The sequence below is a fragment of the Ranitomeya imitator genome, chromosome 3 (assembly GCF_032444005.1).
Source record: "Ranitomeya imitator isolate aRanImi1 chromosome 3, aRanImi1.pri, whole genome shotgun sequence".
NCBI classification, from domain to species: domain Eukaryota; kingdom Metazoa; phylum Chordata; class Amphibia; order Anura; family Dendrobatidae; genus Ranitomeya; species Ranitomeya imitator.
This window is the reverse complement of record NC_091284.1, coordinates 467,070,782-467,086,386: the sequence shown is the minus strand read 5'-3', so window position 1 is coordinate 467,086,386 and position 15,605 is coordinate 467,070,782. Positions and strand designations below refer to the sequence as shown.

General features: G+C 43.4%; 1 protein-coding gene across 4 annotated transcripts in view; it reads left to right on the top strand.

Annotated features, from left to right (window-relative positions):
* LOC138670268 (sphingosine-1-phosphate transporter SPNS2) overlaps positions 1-15,605 on the top strand; it is a 201,395-nt gene that overhangs the window by 153,520 nt on the left and 32,270 nt on the right. For all 4 annotated transcript variants that reach the window (XR_011319317.1, XM_069757460.1, XM_069757461.1 and 1 more), the window contains exon 9: positions 13,499-13,564. Coding sequence is in view for 3 of the 4 variants with exons in the window: in XM_069757460.1 (XP_069613561.1) it covers positions 13,499-13,564 (66 nt within the window). In the remaining variant the exon portion in view is untranslated. The remainder of the gene's footprint in view (positions 1-13,498; positions 13,565-15,605) is intronic.

Sequence of the window (15,605 nt, the reverse complement as noted above, 5' to 3'; positions counted from 1 at the left end):
AAACATTGGTAGAGCACTCTGGAATTTGGCGCCACTTACAGTAAAGAACCCTTTCCTCTTTCTTAAGCTGCATTTCCTTTACATGTAAATTAGTCCCCTTATAAGAGTAGGGCTTACTGATTTTGCTACATATACTCATTAGCAAATACAGCAAGCTTAATTCCCTCTCCCTGATCCTTACTTTGGGTGGGACAGTTCTGCTAAATACCTCTAAACAAGAAAAAAAAAAGTAGGTTCTGTCATAGTAATAGACTCCCTTTAAAGTGTGTTTGTTTGACAGCACCTATTTCCAGTTTTTTAGAAAGCTATAATCAAGAATAAATGAATATAATATATAACTGTTAGCATTGCTTATTGTAGAAGAGCCAGTGAGCAGCGAAGGCAGAATGGAGTAGACTCATTCAGCACACAACCATAATGCTCTTCAAAGACTAGAAACACAATAGGACCAGAGCAAGAATACAAATAGTGAGCAGAACAAAACAATAACTGGAAAGACGGTCTTACTAAATGCGCAGGCGGTGGGATGGGTGGCTTTGTATTCTTCTCATTAACCATGTCAATGCAAGACTATAGTACATCAAAAGCACTCTTTCCTTGTATCCATATAATATACAAACCTCAATGTCACCATACACCAACAGCAGGGTGAAAGGACTAATCTTAGGTTATATCTCTTACTTGCAAAGTTGACTTCATAACTCCTCAAATATATTTATAAAATATAGTTATAGTAATAGATACTGAAATTATGTATTTACCCCAAGCTCCTTTCTTGAAGGAAAAACGTTGCGCTGTACATACAGTCCAATCTGTGGACAGCATTAAGCATGTTATAGAGAAGTCGAAACCGAGCAGACTGATATATGGATTTGTTGAAAATGATTCAGTAGAACCTGTATTTTATTCATTGAAGTCCCTGGTGTTTCTATGTATAGGAGTCCAGAGGTCGGTCCTATTCAGTGATTGACAGTTATCTCTGCATACACAGTCTACAGGGAAGACTGTCAATCACTGGTAGGTCCGCCCTCTAGACTCAAGCTTGCAATTTCTGCACTGAGATCCTTGGTTTGTAAGGTTTACTGAACTTCTATGCCACAAAAAAGCATATTAATCTGATCAACTCCTGCTGCTGTGCTATATTTTGCCATCAGATATTTTGCCACCAATTTTAATATGACTGATTCCCTTTAACATTAGACTTATATTAATAGGTAAGAATAGAGCTACGAACTGTGGCTTTCCAGCTGTTCAGAATCTAAGCAGAAATTGAAATGAACAAACTAATAGTGACAGACAGGTATAGAGGGGTGAGGACACTGCCATTGTGGCCTTACATTCCACAGCATAATGGGGAAGGAGACAGTAGGTTCGGCGGTTTCAGCACCTCTGGTGTTGGTAAGACGGCAGCTCTGATAATGATGAGGTGGCAACAGGGTCATTGCAGCCTGTAAACTGTTCTGAAGAGATGGGTTTCCAAGTTCTGCTTCAAAGTTCCAAATGTAGGGATTTTTGGATGCGTTGGCGCACAGAATTCTAGAGGATGGGGGATACCCTCGAGACGTCTTGCAGTCGATTGGGTGAGGAACGTATGAGCGTGGAAGAGAAGCATATATTAGGATGACCAGAAATTACATAGTGGGAGATTAGTTCAGAGATATATGGGGAGACAGATTATGGACAGCTTTGTAAGTCAGTGGGAGCCAATAAAGGGATTTGCAGAGGGGAGTAGCGAGGAGAGAGGTGGATTAGTGGAGCAGCAGAGTTAAGGACAGACTAGAGAGATGTGAGAGAATTAGCAGGAAGGCCACAGAAGAGGATATTGCAGTAGGCAAGAGATGATGAGGACATACACTATTATTTTAGTAGATTGATGGTTGAGGAAAGGATAGGTTCTGGAAATATTTTTGAGTTGGAGGCGGCAAGATGTGGCAAGAACTTGGATGTATGGTTTGAAGGACAAGGCAGAGTCAAGGGTTTCGCATAGGCAGCGAACTTTAGATACAGGGGAAACCTTGATGTCATTTATTGTGATAGACAGATCAGATGGGGAAAATAGGTGAGCTGGAGGAAAGCTGATGAGTTCAGTTTTGTCAATGTTGAGTTTCAGAAGTGAGGGGTGAAGGAGGATAGAGCTAAAATACACTCTGGGATTCTGGACAGCAGAGAAGTGATGTCTGGGCCAAAGAAGTAGATCTCTTGTCATTGGCCAAAGGTATAGATGGAGAAGAGTAAGAGAGAGCGGATGGGATGAAGAAGTAGTATAGGAGTGGGAGACGCTAAATGTGCAGTTAGAGAGGTATGAGGAGATCCAGGAGAGGGCAAGGGTAAGAGAGAGTGGTTGATTGTTGAGGACAGAGGACAGATCTAGAAGGAAGTGTATAGTGAAATGTCTGTTGGCTTTGTGTTATGAAAGGTAATTCAGTACCACAATGGACATAGAGGTCAGCGCACATACAGTGACCTGGCAATAACCCAAAAAACAAGAACGAGCTCTGAGACGTGGGAACTCTGTTGACTGCAATCCCTAATCCTCTCCAACCACACTAAAGGCAGCCGTGGATTGCGCCTAACGCTGCCTATGCAACTCGGCACGGCCTGAGAAACTAGCTAGCCTGAAGATAGAAAATAAGCCTACCTTGCCTCAGAGAAATACCCCAAAGGAAAAGGCAGCCCCCCACATATAATGACTGTGAGTTAAGATGAAAAGACAAACGTAGAGATGAAATAGATTTAGCAAAGTGAGGCCCAACTTTCTGAACAGAGCGAGGATAGGAAAGGTAACTTTGCGGTCAACACAAAACCCTACAAAAACCACGCAAAGGGGGCAAAAAGACCCTCCGTACCGAACTAACGGCACGGAGGTACACCCTCTGCGTCCCAGAGCTTCCAGCAAGCAGTAAAAAACAAATTGACAAGCTGGACAGAAAAAAACAGCAAACAAATAGCAAAGAGGAACTTAGCTATGCAGAGCAGCAGGCCACAGGAACGATCCAGGAGGAAACAGGTCCAATACTAGAACATTGACTGGAAGCCAGGATCAAAGCACTAGGTGGAGTTAAATAGAGAAGCAACTAACGACTTCACCACATCACCTGAGGACGGAAACTCAGAAGCCACAGTACCACTTTCCTCCACCAACGGAAGCTCACAGAGAGAACCAGCCGAAGTACCACTTGTGACCACATGAGGGAGCTCTGCCACAGAATTCACAACCGTACCCCCCCCTTGAGGAGGGGTCACCGAACCCTCACCAGAGCTCCCAGGAGGACCAGGATGAGCCATATGAAAGGCACGAACAAGATCGGGAGCATGGACATCAGAGGCAAAGACCCAGGAATTATCTTCCTGAGCATAACCCTTCCACTTAACCAGATACTGGAGTTTCCGCCTTGAAACACGAGAATCCAAAATCTTCTCCACAATATACTCCAACTCCCCCTCCACCAAAACCGGGGCAGGCGGATTAACAGATGGAACCATAGGTGCCACGTATCTCCGCAACAATGACCTATGGAATACGTTATGTATGGAAAATGAATCTGGAAGGGTCAGACGAAAAGACACAGGATTAAGAACCTCAGAAATCCTATACGGACCAATAAAACGAGGTTTAAACTTAGGAGAGGAAACCTTCATAGGAATATGACGAGAAGATAACCAAACCAAGTCCCCAACCCGAAGTCGGGGACCCACACAGCGTCTGCGATTAGCGAAACGTTGAGCCTTCTCCTGGGACAAAGTCAAATTGTCCACTACATGAGTCCAAATCTGCTGCAACCTGTCCACCACAGTATCCACACCAGGACAGTCCGAAGACTCAACCTGCCCTGAAGAGAAACGAGGATAGAACCCAGAGTTGCAGAAAAACGGTGAAACCAAGGTAGCCGAGCTGGCCCGATTATTAAGGGCGAACTCAGCCAAAGGCAAAAAGGACACCCAGTCATCCTGATCAGCAGAAACAAAGCATCTCAGATATGTTTCCAAGGTCTGATTGGTTCGTTCGGTCTGGCCATTAGTCTGAGGATGGAAAGCCGAGGAAAAAGACAAGTCAATGCCCATCCTACCACAAAAGGCTCGCCAAAACCTTGAAACAAACTGGGAACCTCTGTCAGAAACGATATTCTCTGGAATGCCATGTAAACGAACCGCATGCTGGAAAAACAATGGCACCAAATCAGAGGAGGAAGGCAATTTAGACAAGGGTACCAAATGGACCATCTTAGAGAAGCGATCACAGACCACCCAAATGACTGACATCTTTTGAGAGACGGGAAGATCTGAAATAAAATCCATAGAGATATGTGTCCAAGGCCTCTTCGGGACCGGCAAGGGCAAAAGCAACCCACTGGCACGAGAACAGCAGGGCTTAGCCCGAGCAGAAATCCCACAGGACTGCACAAAAGCACGCACATCCCGCGACAGAGATGGCCACCAAAAGGATCTAGCCACTAACTCTCTGGTACCAAAGATTCCAGGATGACCAGCCAACACCGAACAATGAACCTCAGAGATAACTTTATTCGTCCACCTATCAGGGACAAACAGTTTCTCCGCTGGGCAACGATCAGGTTTATTAGCCTGAAATTTTTGCAGCACCCGCCGCAAATCAGGGGAGATGGCAGACACAATTACTCCCTCTTTGAGGATACCCGCCGGCTCAGATACACCCGGAGAGTCGGGCACAAAACTCCTAGACAGAGCATCCGCCTTCACATTTTTAGAGCCCGGAAGGTATGAAATCACAAAGTCAAAACGGGCAAAAAACAATGACCAACGAGCTTGTCTAGGATTCAACCGCTTGGCGGACTCGAGATAAGTCAAGTTCTTATGATCAGTCAAGACCACCACGCGATGCTTAGCTCCTTCAAGCCAATGACGCCACTCCTCGAATGCCCACTTCATGGCCAGCAACTCTCGATTGCCCACATCATAATTTCGCTCAGCAGGCGAAAACTTCCTGGAAAAGAAGGCGCATGGTTTCATCACCGAGCAATCAGAACTTCTCTGCGACAAAACAGCCCCTGCTCCAATCTCAGAAGCATCAACCTCGACCTGGAACGGAAGCGAAACATCTGGTTGACACAACACAGGGGCAGAAGAAAAACGACGCTTCAACTCTTGAAAAGCTTCCACCGCAGCAGAAGACCAATTGACCAAATCAGCACCTTTCTTGGTCAAATCGGTCAATGGTTTAGCAATACTAGAAAAATTGCAGATGAAGCGACGATAAAAATTAGCAAAGCCCAGGAACTTTTGCAGACTTTTCAGAGATGTCGGCTGAGTCCAATTATGGATGGCTTGGACCTTAACAGGATCCATCTCGATAGTAGAAGGGGAAAAGATGAGCCCCAAAAATTAAACCTTCTGAACACCAAAGAGACACTTTGATCCCTTCACAAACAAAGAATTAGCACGCAGGACCTGAAACACCGTTCTGACCTGCTTCACATGAGACTCCCAATCATCCGAGAAGATCAAAATGTCATCTAAGTACACAATCAGGAATTTATCCAGGTACTCTCGGAAGATGTCATGCATAAAGGACTGAAACACTGATGGAGCATTGGCAAGTCCGAATGGCATTACTAGATACTCAAAATGGCCCTCGGGCGTATTAAATGCAGTTTTCCACTCATCGCCTCGCTTAATACGCACAAGATTATACGCACCACGAAGATCTATCTTGGTGAACCAACTAGCCCCCTTAATCCGAGCAAACAAATCAGATAGCAGCGGCATGGGGTACTGAAATTTAACCGTGATCTTATTTAGAAGGCGGTAATCTATACAAGGTCTCAGCGAACCATCCTTCTTGGCTACAAAAAAGAACCCTGCTCCCAATGGCGACGATGACGGGCGAATATGCCCCTTCTCCAAAGACTCCTTCACATAACTCCAAATAGCGGCGTGCTCAGGCACATATAAATTAAACAGTCGACCTTTTGGGAATTTACTACCAGGAATCAAATCGATAGCACAATCACAACCCCTATGCGGAGGTAGGGTATCGGACTTGGGCTCATCAAATAAATCCCGGTAATCAGACAAGAACTCAGGAACCTCAGAAGGGGTGGATGACGAAATAGTCAGAAATGGGACATCACCATGTACCCCCTGATAACCCCAGCTGGACACAGACATGGATTTCCAGTCTAAAACTGGATTATGGACTTGTAGCCATGGCAACCCCAACACGACCACATCATGCAGATTATGCAACACCAGAAAGCGAATAACCTCCTGATGTGCAGGAGCCATGCACATGGTCAGCTGGGTCCAGTACTGAGGCTTATTCTTGGCCAAAGGCGTAGCATCAATTCCTCTCAATGGAATAGGACACTGCAAGGGCTCCAAGAAAAACCCACAACGCCTAGCATACTCCAAGTCCATCAAATTCAGGGCAGCGCCTGAGTCCACAAATGCCATGACAGAATACGATGACAAAGAGCAGATCAAGGTAACAGACAGAAGAAATTTTGACTGTACCGTACCAATGGTGGCAGACCTAGCGAACCGCTTAGTGCGCTTAGGACAATCAGAGATAGCATGAGTGGAATCACCACAGTAGAAACACAGCCCATTCAGACGTCTGTGTTCTTGCCGTTCAACTCTGGTCAAAGTCCTATCGCACTGCATAGGCTCAGGTTTAAGCTCAGGTAATACCGCCAAATGGTGCACAGATTTACGCTCGCGCAAGCGTCGACCGATCTGAATGGCCAAAGACATAGACTCATTCAGACCAGCAGGCATAGGAAATCCCACCATGACATCCTTAAGGGCTTCAGAGAGACCTTTTCTGAAAATAGCTGCGAGCGCACCTTCATTCCACTGAGTGAGTACGGACCACTTTCTAAATTTCTGACAATATACCTCTATTTCATCCTGACCCTGACACAGAGCCAGCAAATTCTTCTCTGCCTGATCCACAGAATTTGGCTCATCGTACAGCAATCCGAGCGCCAGGAAAAATGCATCGATATTACTTAATGCAGGATCCCCTGGCACAAGGGAAAATGCCCAGTACTGAGGATCGCCACGCAAAAAAGAAATAACGATCCTAACTTGTTGAACTGGGTCACCAGAGGAGCGAGGTTTCAAAGCCAGAAATAGTTTACAATTATTTTTGAAACTCAGAAATTTAGTTCTATCTCCAAAAAACAAATCAGGAATAGGGATTCTCGGTTCTAACATAGAATTCTGAACCACAAAGTCTTGAATACTTTGTACTCTTGCCATGAGCTGATCCACACATGAAGACAGACCTTTAATGTCCATTGCTACACCTGTGTCCTGAACCACCCAAATGTCTAGGGGAAAAAAAAGGCAAAACACAGTGCAAAGAAAAAAAAAATGGTCTCAGAACTTCTTTTTTCCCTCTATTGAGAATCATTAGTACTTTGGGCTTCCAGTACTGTTATGAAAGGTAATTCAGTACCACAATGGACATAGAGGTCAGCGCACATACAGTGACCTGGCAATAACCCAAAAAACAAGAACGAGCTCTGAGACGTGGGAACTCTGTTGACCGAATCCCTAATCCTCTCCAACCACACTAAAGGCAGCCGTGGATTGCGCCTAATGCTGCCTATGCAACTCGGTACGGCCTGAGAAACTAGCTAGCCTGAAGATAGAAAATAAGCCTACCTTGCCTCAGAGAAATACCCCAAAGGAAAAGGCAGCCCCCACATATAATGACTGTGAGTTAAGATGAAAAGACAAACGTAGAGATGAAATAGATTTAGCAAAGTGAGGCCCAACTTTCTGAACAGAGCGAGGATAGGAAAGGTAACTTTGCGGTCAACACAAAACCCTACAAAAACCACGCAAAGGGGGCAAAAAGACCCTCCGTACCGAACTAACGGCACGGAGGTACACCCTCTGCGTCCCAGAGCTTCCAGCAAGCAGTAAAAAACAAATTGACAAGCTGGACAGAAAAAAACAGCAAACAAATAGCAAAGAGGAACTTGGCTATGCAGAGCAGCAGGCCACAGGAACGATCCAGGAGGAAACAGGTCCAATACTAGAACATTGACTGGAAGCCAGGATCAAAGCACTAGGTGGAGTTAAATAGAGAAGCACCTAACGACTTCACCACATCACCTGAGGACGAAAACTCAGAAGCCGCAGTACCACTTTCCTCCACCAACGGAAGCTCACAGAGAGAACCAGCCGAAGTACCACTTGTGACCACAGGAGGGAGCTCTGCCACAGAATTCACAACAGCTTTGGCAGTAAGTCGTTTGTAAATTTGGTTAGGGCAGTTTCGGTGGAATAGTGGGGTGGAAGCCGGAGTGAAGGTTGTAAAGGAGTAGGTTAGATGAGAGGTGGGAGGAAAGTACAGTGTGGACATGCTTTTTGAGGAGTTTGGAGGCGAACGGGAGCAGCGATATGGGCCGATAGCTGGACATACAGGCTATATACAGTGCAACATTTCAATGCCTGGAAGGAGATACAGCTATCAAACAAAAAAACTCCCTAATCTCTGTATCTATGGAAAAAGAAACCTTAATATAATATGACCATTGAGTGAAGAGTATTGTGTTCTTGATTGGTGTAATTCAATATTTGTAAGCCAAGTACCCACTACTCAAATTCTCCCCAAGGGTATTGTCATACACCATGTTGCATCTATCAAAGTGTTTGCCCTCTTGGATACCACTGGTTAAGATCCTCATCTGGTGTATCTCTATAAACGCTAACAGAAATATTAAACCGCATTCTTGAATGCCTTTATACTCCTTTTAAATAGTAACATAGTAACATAGTAACATAGTTAGTAAGGCCGAAAAAAGACATTTGTCCATCCAGTTCAGCCTATATTCCATCATAATAAATACCCAGATCTACGTCCTTCTACAGAACCTAATAATTGTATGATACAATATTGTTCTGCTCCAGGAAGACATCCAGGCCTCTCTTGAACCCCTCGACTGAGTTCGCCATCACCACCTCCTCAGGCAAGCAATTCCAGATTCTCACTGCCCTAACAGTAAAGAATCCTCTTCTATGTTGGTGGAAAAACCTTCTCTCCTCCAGATGCAAAGAATGCCCCCTTGTGCCCGTCACCTTCCTTGGTATAAACAGATCCTCAGCGAGATATTTGTATTGTCCCCATATATACTTATACATGGTTATTAGATCGCCCCTCAGTCGTCTTTTTTCTAGACTAAATAATCCTAATTTCGCTAATCTATCTGGGTATTGTAGTTCTCCCATCCCCTTTATTAATTTTGTTGCCCTCCTTTGTACTCTCTCTAGTTCCATTATATCCTTCCTGAGCACCGGTGCCCAAAACTGGACACAGTACTCCATGTGCGGTCTAACTAGGGATTTGTACAGAGGCAGTATAATGCTCTCATCATGTGTATCCAGACCTCTTTTAATGCACCCCATGATCCTGTTTGCCTTGGCAGCTGCTGCCTGGCACTGGCTGCTCCAGGTAAGTTTATCATTAACTAGGATCCCCAAGTCCTTCTCCCTGTCAGATTTACCCAGTGGTTTCCCGTTCAGTGTGTAATGGTGATATTGATTCCCTCTTCCCATGTGTATAACCTTACATTTATCATTGTTAAACCTCATCTGCCACCTTTCAGCCCAAGTTTCCAACTTATCCAGATCCATCTGTAGCAGAATACTATCTTCTCTTGTATTAACTGCTTTACATAGTTTTGTATCATCTGCAAATATCGATATTTTACTGTGTAAACCTTCTACCAGATCATTAATGAATATGTTGAAGAGAACAGGTCCCAATACTGACCCCTGCGGTACCCCACTGGTCACAGCGACCCAGTTAGAGACTATACCATTTATAACCACCCTCTGCTTTCTATCACTAAGCCAGTTACTAACCCATTTACACACATTTTCCCCCAGACCAAGCATTCTCATTTTGTGTACCAACCTCTTGTGCGGCACGGTATCAAACGCTTTGGAAAAATCGAGATATACCACGTCCAATGACTCACCGTGGTCCAGTCTATAGCTTACCTCTTCATAAAAACTGATTAGATTGGTTTGACAGGAGCGATTTCTCATAAACCCATGCTGATATGGAGTTAAACAGTTATTCTCATTGAGATAATCCAGAATAACATCCCTCAGAAACCCTTCAAATATTTTACCAACAATAGAGGTTAGACTTACTGGCCTATAATTTCCAGGTTCACTTTTAGAGCCCTTTTTGAATATTGGCACCACATTTGCTATGCGCCAGTCCTGCGGAACAGACCCTGTCGCTATAGAGTCACTAAAAATAAGAAATAATGGTTTATCTATTACATTACTTAGTTCTCTTAGTACTCGTGGGTGTATGCCATCCGGACCCGGAGATTTATCTATTTTAATCTTATTTAGCCGGTTTCGCACCTCTTCTTGGGTTAGATTGGTGACCCTTAATATAGGGTTTTCATTGTTTCTTGGGATTTCACCTAGCATTTCATTTTCCACCGTGAATACCGTGGAGAAGAAGGTGTTTAATATGTTAGCTTTTTCCTCGTCATCTACAACCATTCTTTCCTCACTATTTTTTAAGGGGCCTACATTTTCAGTTTTTATTCTTTTACTATTGATATAGTTGAAGAACAGTTTGGGATTAGTTTTACTCTCCTTAGCAATGTGCTTCTCTGTTTCCTTTTTGGCAGCTTTAATTAGTTTTTTAGATAAAGTATTTTTCTCCCTATAGTTTTTTAGAGCTTCAATGGTGCCATCCTGCTTTAGTAGTGCAAATGCTTTCTTTTTACTGTTAATTGCCTGTCTTACTTCTTTGTTTAGCCACATTGGGTTTTTCCTATTTCTAGTCCTTTTATTCCCACAAGGTATAAACCGCTTACACTGCCTATTTAGGATGTTCTTAAACATTTCCCATTTATTATCTGTATTCTCATTTCTGAGGATATTGTCCCAGTCTACCAGATTAAGGGCATCTCTAAGCTGTTCAAACTTTGCCTTCCTAAAGTTCAATGTTTTTGTGACTCCCTGACAAGTCCCCCTAGTGAAAGACAGGTGAAACTGCACAATATTGTGGTCGCTATTTCCTAAATGCCCAACCACCTGCAGATTTGTTATTCTGTCAGGTCTATTAGATAGTATTAGGTCTAAAAGTGCTGCTCCTCTGGTTGGATTCTGCACCAATTGTGAAAGATAATTTTTCTTGGTTATTAGCAGAAACCTGTTGCCTTTATGGGTTTCACAGGTTTCTGTTTCCCAGTTAATATCCGGGTAGTTAAAGTCCCCCATAACCAGGACCTCATTATGGGTTGCAGCTTCATCTATCTGCTTTAGAAGTAGACTTTCCATGCTTTCTGTTATATTTGGGGGTTTGTAACAGACCCCAATGAGAATTTTGTTACCATTTTTCCCTCCATGAATTTCAACCCATATGGACTCGACATCCTCATTCCCTTCGCTAATATCCTCCCTTAAAGTGGACTTTAGACAAGACTTTACATAGAGACAAACCCCTCCTCCTCTCCGATTTTTACGATCCTTTCTAAACAGACTGTAACCCTGTAAGTTAACTGCCCAGTCATAGCTTTCATCTAACCATGTCTCGGTTATTCCCACTATGTCAAAGTTACCTGTAGATATTTCTGCTTCTAGTTCTTCCATCTTGTTTGTCAGGCTTCTGGCGTTTGCGAGCATGCAGTTTAGAGGATTTTGTTTTGTTCCAATCTCCTCACTGTGGATTGTTTTAGAAATGTTCTTACCTCCCTTCTGAGTATGTTTTCCTGGGTCGTCTTTGTTCGAGTCTAATGTTTTTCTTCCCGTCCCCTCTTCTTCTAGTTTAATGCCCTCCTGATGAGTGTAGCGAGTCTTCTGGCGAATGTGTGTTTCCCAGGTTTGTTGAGGTGTAGTCCGTCTCTGGCGAGGAGTCCATCATACCAGTAATTCACACCGTGGTCCAGGAATCCAAATCCTTGTTGTCTGCACCATCGTCTTAGCCAGTTGTTTGCATCAAGGATCCTGTTCCATCTCCTGGTGCCATGCCCGTCTACTGGAAGGATAGAAGAAAAAACTACCTGTGCATCCAGTTCCTTTACTTTCTTCCCCAACTCTTCAAAGTCCTTGCAGATTGTCGGTAGGTCCTTCCTTGCCGTGTCATTGGTGCCAACATGTATCAGAAGAAATGGGTGGACGTCCTTGGAGCTGAAGAGCTTTGGTATCCTATCGGTCACATCCTTGATCATCGCACCTGGAAGGCAGCATACTTCTCTTGCAGTTATGTCCGGTCTGCAGATGGCTGCTTCGGTGCCTCTCAGTAGTGAGTCTCCCACCACCACCACTCTTCGTTGCTTCTTGGCTGTACTTTTTGCTGTCACTTGTTGCTGTGTGCCCTTTTCTTTTTTGCTTGCTGGTATTGCTTCATTCTTAGGTGTGCCATCTTCATCCTCTACAAAGATTTGATATCGGTTCTTCAGTTGTGTGGTTGGTGATTTCTCCATGGTCTTCTTGCTTCTTTTGGTCACATGCTTCCACTCATCTGCTTTTGGAGGTTCTCTGACACTTTTTGCACCTTCTGTGACCAGTAGAGATGCTTCTGTTCTGTCTAGAAAGTCTTCATTCTCTTTGATGAGTTTCAAAGTTGCTATTCTTTCTTCCAGACCCCGCACATTTTCTTCTAAAAGGGCCACTAGTCTACACTTCTGACAGGTGAAATTGGATTCTTCTTCTGGTCGATCTGTGAACATGTAGCACATGCTGCAGCTCACCATGTAGGTTGTCACATCTGCCATGTTGCTCCTAGATCCTGCTGACTTGCTGTGTGTTTTCCTTCTTGTGTAATCTACTCAGCCAAGCTCTCTTGCAATAATGTCCTACAGGCAAAAATTTGGTTTGGTGATGCTTTCCAAGCAGCTGGTCCCGGCTGTACCCAACGATCTTCTTGCTGAGGGAGACTCTTCGCTTTTCCCAGAAGGCACCTGGAATATGCAAATTAGCCTCCTGAAGCTTGAATCCCTGGTTTGGTGATGCTTTCGAAGCAGCTGGTCCCGGCTGTACCTAACGATCTTCTAGCTTAGGGAGACTTCGCTTCTCCCAGAAGGCACCTGGAATATGCAAATTAGCCTCCTGAAGCTTGAATCCCTGGTTTCAAGGATTCCATGAACGAACATTTAACTGACAGCTATCATGCGATCTCTCCCAAATCCCCCACACACGGGAATGCTCGGCTCCTGTGTCCTCTGAGAAGGCCGCTGCCAGACTTCTGTGGTAGCAAATTCTCTGCAGGAAGAACAAAGGGATCGAACATTAAATGTTAGCAGACCGGATCTCTCTGCTCCGATATCTGTCGGGTGAGAGTCTGGAGTCACCCGTACAAATTAGTTTTTCAATATCGATTACTTCGGATGACTTTAGTCTAATGTGTATGTTGGCCAAGCCAATATACCGTAAATAACAAATTTCATAAAATTCTTTTAGAGATGAAGTGATTGTGAGAATTGTCAGAATTGCATCACATTTCTTTAAATTAATGGAGTATATTTCATTTCAACAGATTTGTATATTTGCTGGGGAGACTTTACTGTTCTCTAACTGGGCCATCACTGCTGATATGCTAATGGTAAGTATAAATATCTCTAGATTTTGTTTTAATAGGTTTGTCTACCTGTCAATTGTTATATCAATTGCCATCAATTTATTTACATAGAACCTGGTCTTACAAATTATACTGGAATTTTCAATATTCTTCTGTGATTCTGGCCTATTTCTTCCATGGTTCTGCCAGCTAGAAAAGATGTTCTATGATGCAATAGAATTAGCGGCAGAGATAATTTCTAATATTAAGTTGTGTAAAATTGAATTATGGTAAGAAACAAATTTCTTTACTGTGAGTCTAACACTCTGATAGACTGGATGACCCTACACATTTTGGTCGCAAGTTAGACATTTTTCCATTTCATGTGAGAAAAATTAACTTTCACCTTCTGATATATGTTCTGTTGTGAATACAATATGGCTATCCCAGTCAGAACTACTTTTGAATCTGGATTATATATGAATGACATAAATGGCTTATTAGATCCTCTTAAAAATATTACTTTAACTTCCGTTCTTCAATGCTTTTTACGAGGTATTAGTGCTTTAATGTGTCCATTAACTATGCGTTCCTTGAGATACTTTATGCAGCGAGAATAAAAAAAAGTTCTAAATATAATCTAATAGTAAGAGATGAATAGTTCTAGTGAGAAGTTCTTTGACCTCCAGAGCTTTCATTGGGATTGTGCCTTAAAATTTCTATGCATTATAATATTAGTGTTATTACTAAAGCATGAATTGCCTACTTTTTTTTTTTTTTTTTGCTTGCAATATACATTTTTATTCCAAAGTAAAATATTCAATGGTTTAATAGTGATTCATAGTGATTAATTTACCTTAATTGTACTCATGTTAAACACATTGCAAAGAATTTAACATATTGTATTTAGGCAAGACTACCTGAGAGAATACGAGCCCTGCCTGGTGCATTATACGGTGGGGAAAATAAGTATTTGATACACCGACTATTTTTAAAGTTTTCGCACTTAAAAACAATGGAGAGGGCTGTAATTTTTATCGTAGGTACACTTCAACTGTGAGAGACAGAATCTGTATGAAATAAGTATTTGACCACCTACCAACAAGCAAGAATTCTGGCTCGCAGACCTGTTAGTTTTTCTTTAAGAAGCCGTCCTACTCTGCACTTGTTACCTGTATAAAAGACACCTGTTCACACTCAATCAATCACACTCAATGTCCACCACGGACAACACCAAAGAGCTGTCTAAGGACACCAGGGACAAAATTGTAGACCCGCACAAGGCTGAGATGGATGACAGGACAATAGGCAAGCAACTTGGTGAGAAGGAAACAACTGTTGGCACAATTATTAGAAAATGGAAGAAACACAAAATGACAGTCAGTCTTCCTTGGTCTGGTGCTCCATACAGGAGCTCGCCTCGTGGGGTAAGGTTGATTCTGAGAAATATCAGGAATTGGCCAAGAACTACATGGGAGGACCTGGTCAATGACCTGAAGAGAGCTGGGAACAGTCTTAAACATTACTGTTAGTAACACACTACGCCATCATAGATTAAAATCCTTCAGGGCACGTAAGGTCCCTCTGCTCATGCCAGAGCACGTGGTCAGGCCTTTCTGAAGTTCACCAATAACCATCTGGATTATCCTTAGGAGGCATGGGAGAAGATCATGTGGTCAGATGAGACCAAAATAGAACTTTTTGGTATCCACTCTAATCGCCATGTTTGGAGGAAGGAGTACAACCCCCAAGAACACCGTCCAACCGTGAAGCATGGTGGGGAAACATCATACTTTGGGGGACAGGACGACTGCACTATGTTGAAGGGAGGATGGATGTGGTCATGTATTGCGAGATTTTAGCCAATAACTTCATTCCCTCAGTAAAAGCATTGAAGATGGGTTGTGGCTGGGTCTTCCATCATGACAATGACCTGAAATGCACAGCCAGGGCATCTACAGTATGGAAAAGCTCCGTATGAAGCATTTCAAGGTCCTGGAGTGGCCTAGCCAGTCTCCAGACCTGTACCCAATGGAAAAGCTGAAACTCCACTCCATGTTACCCAGCGACAGCCCTGAAGCCTGAA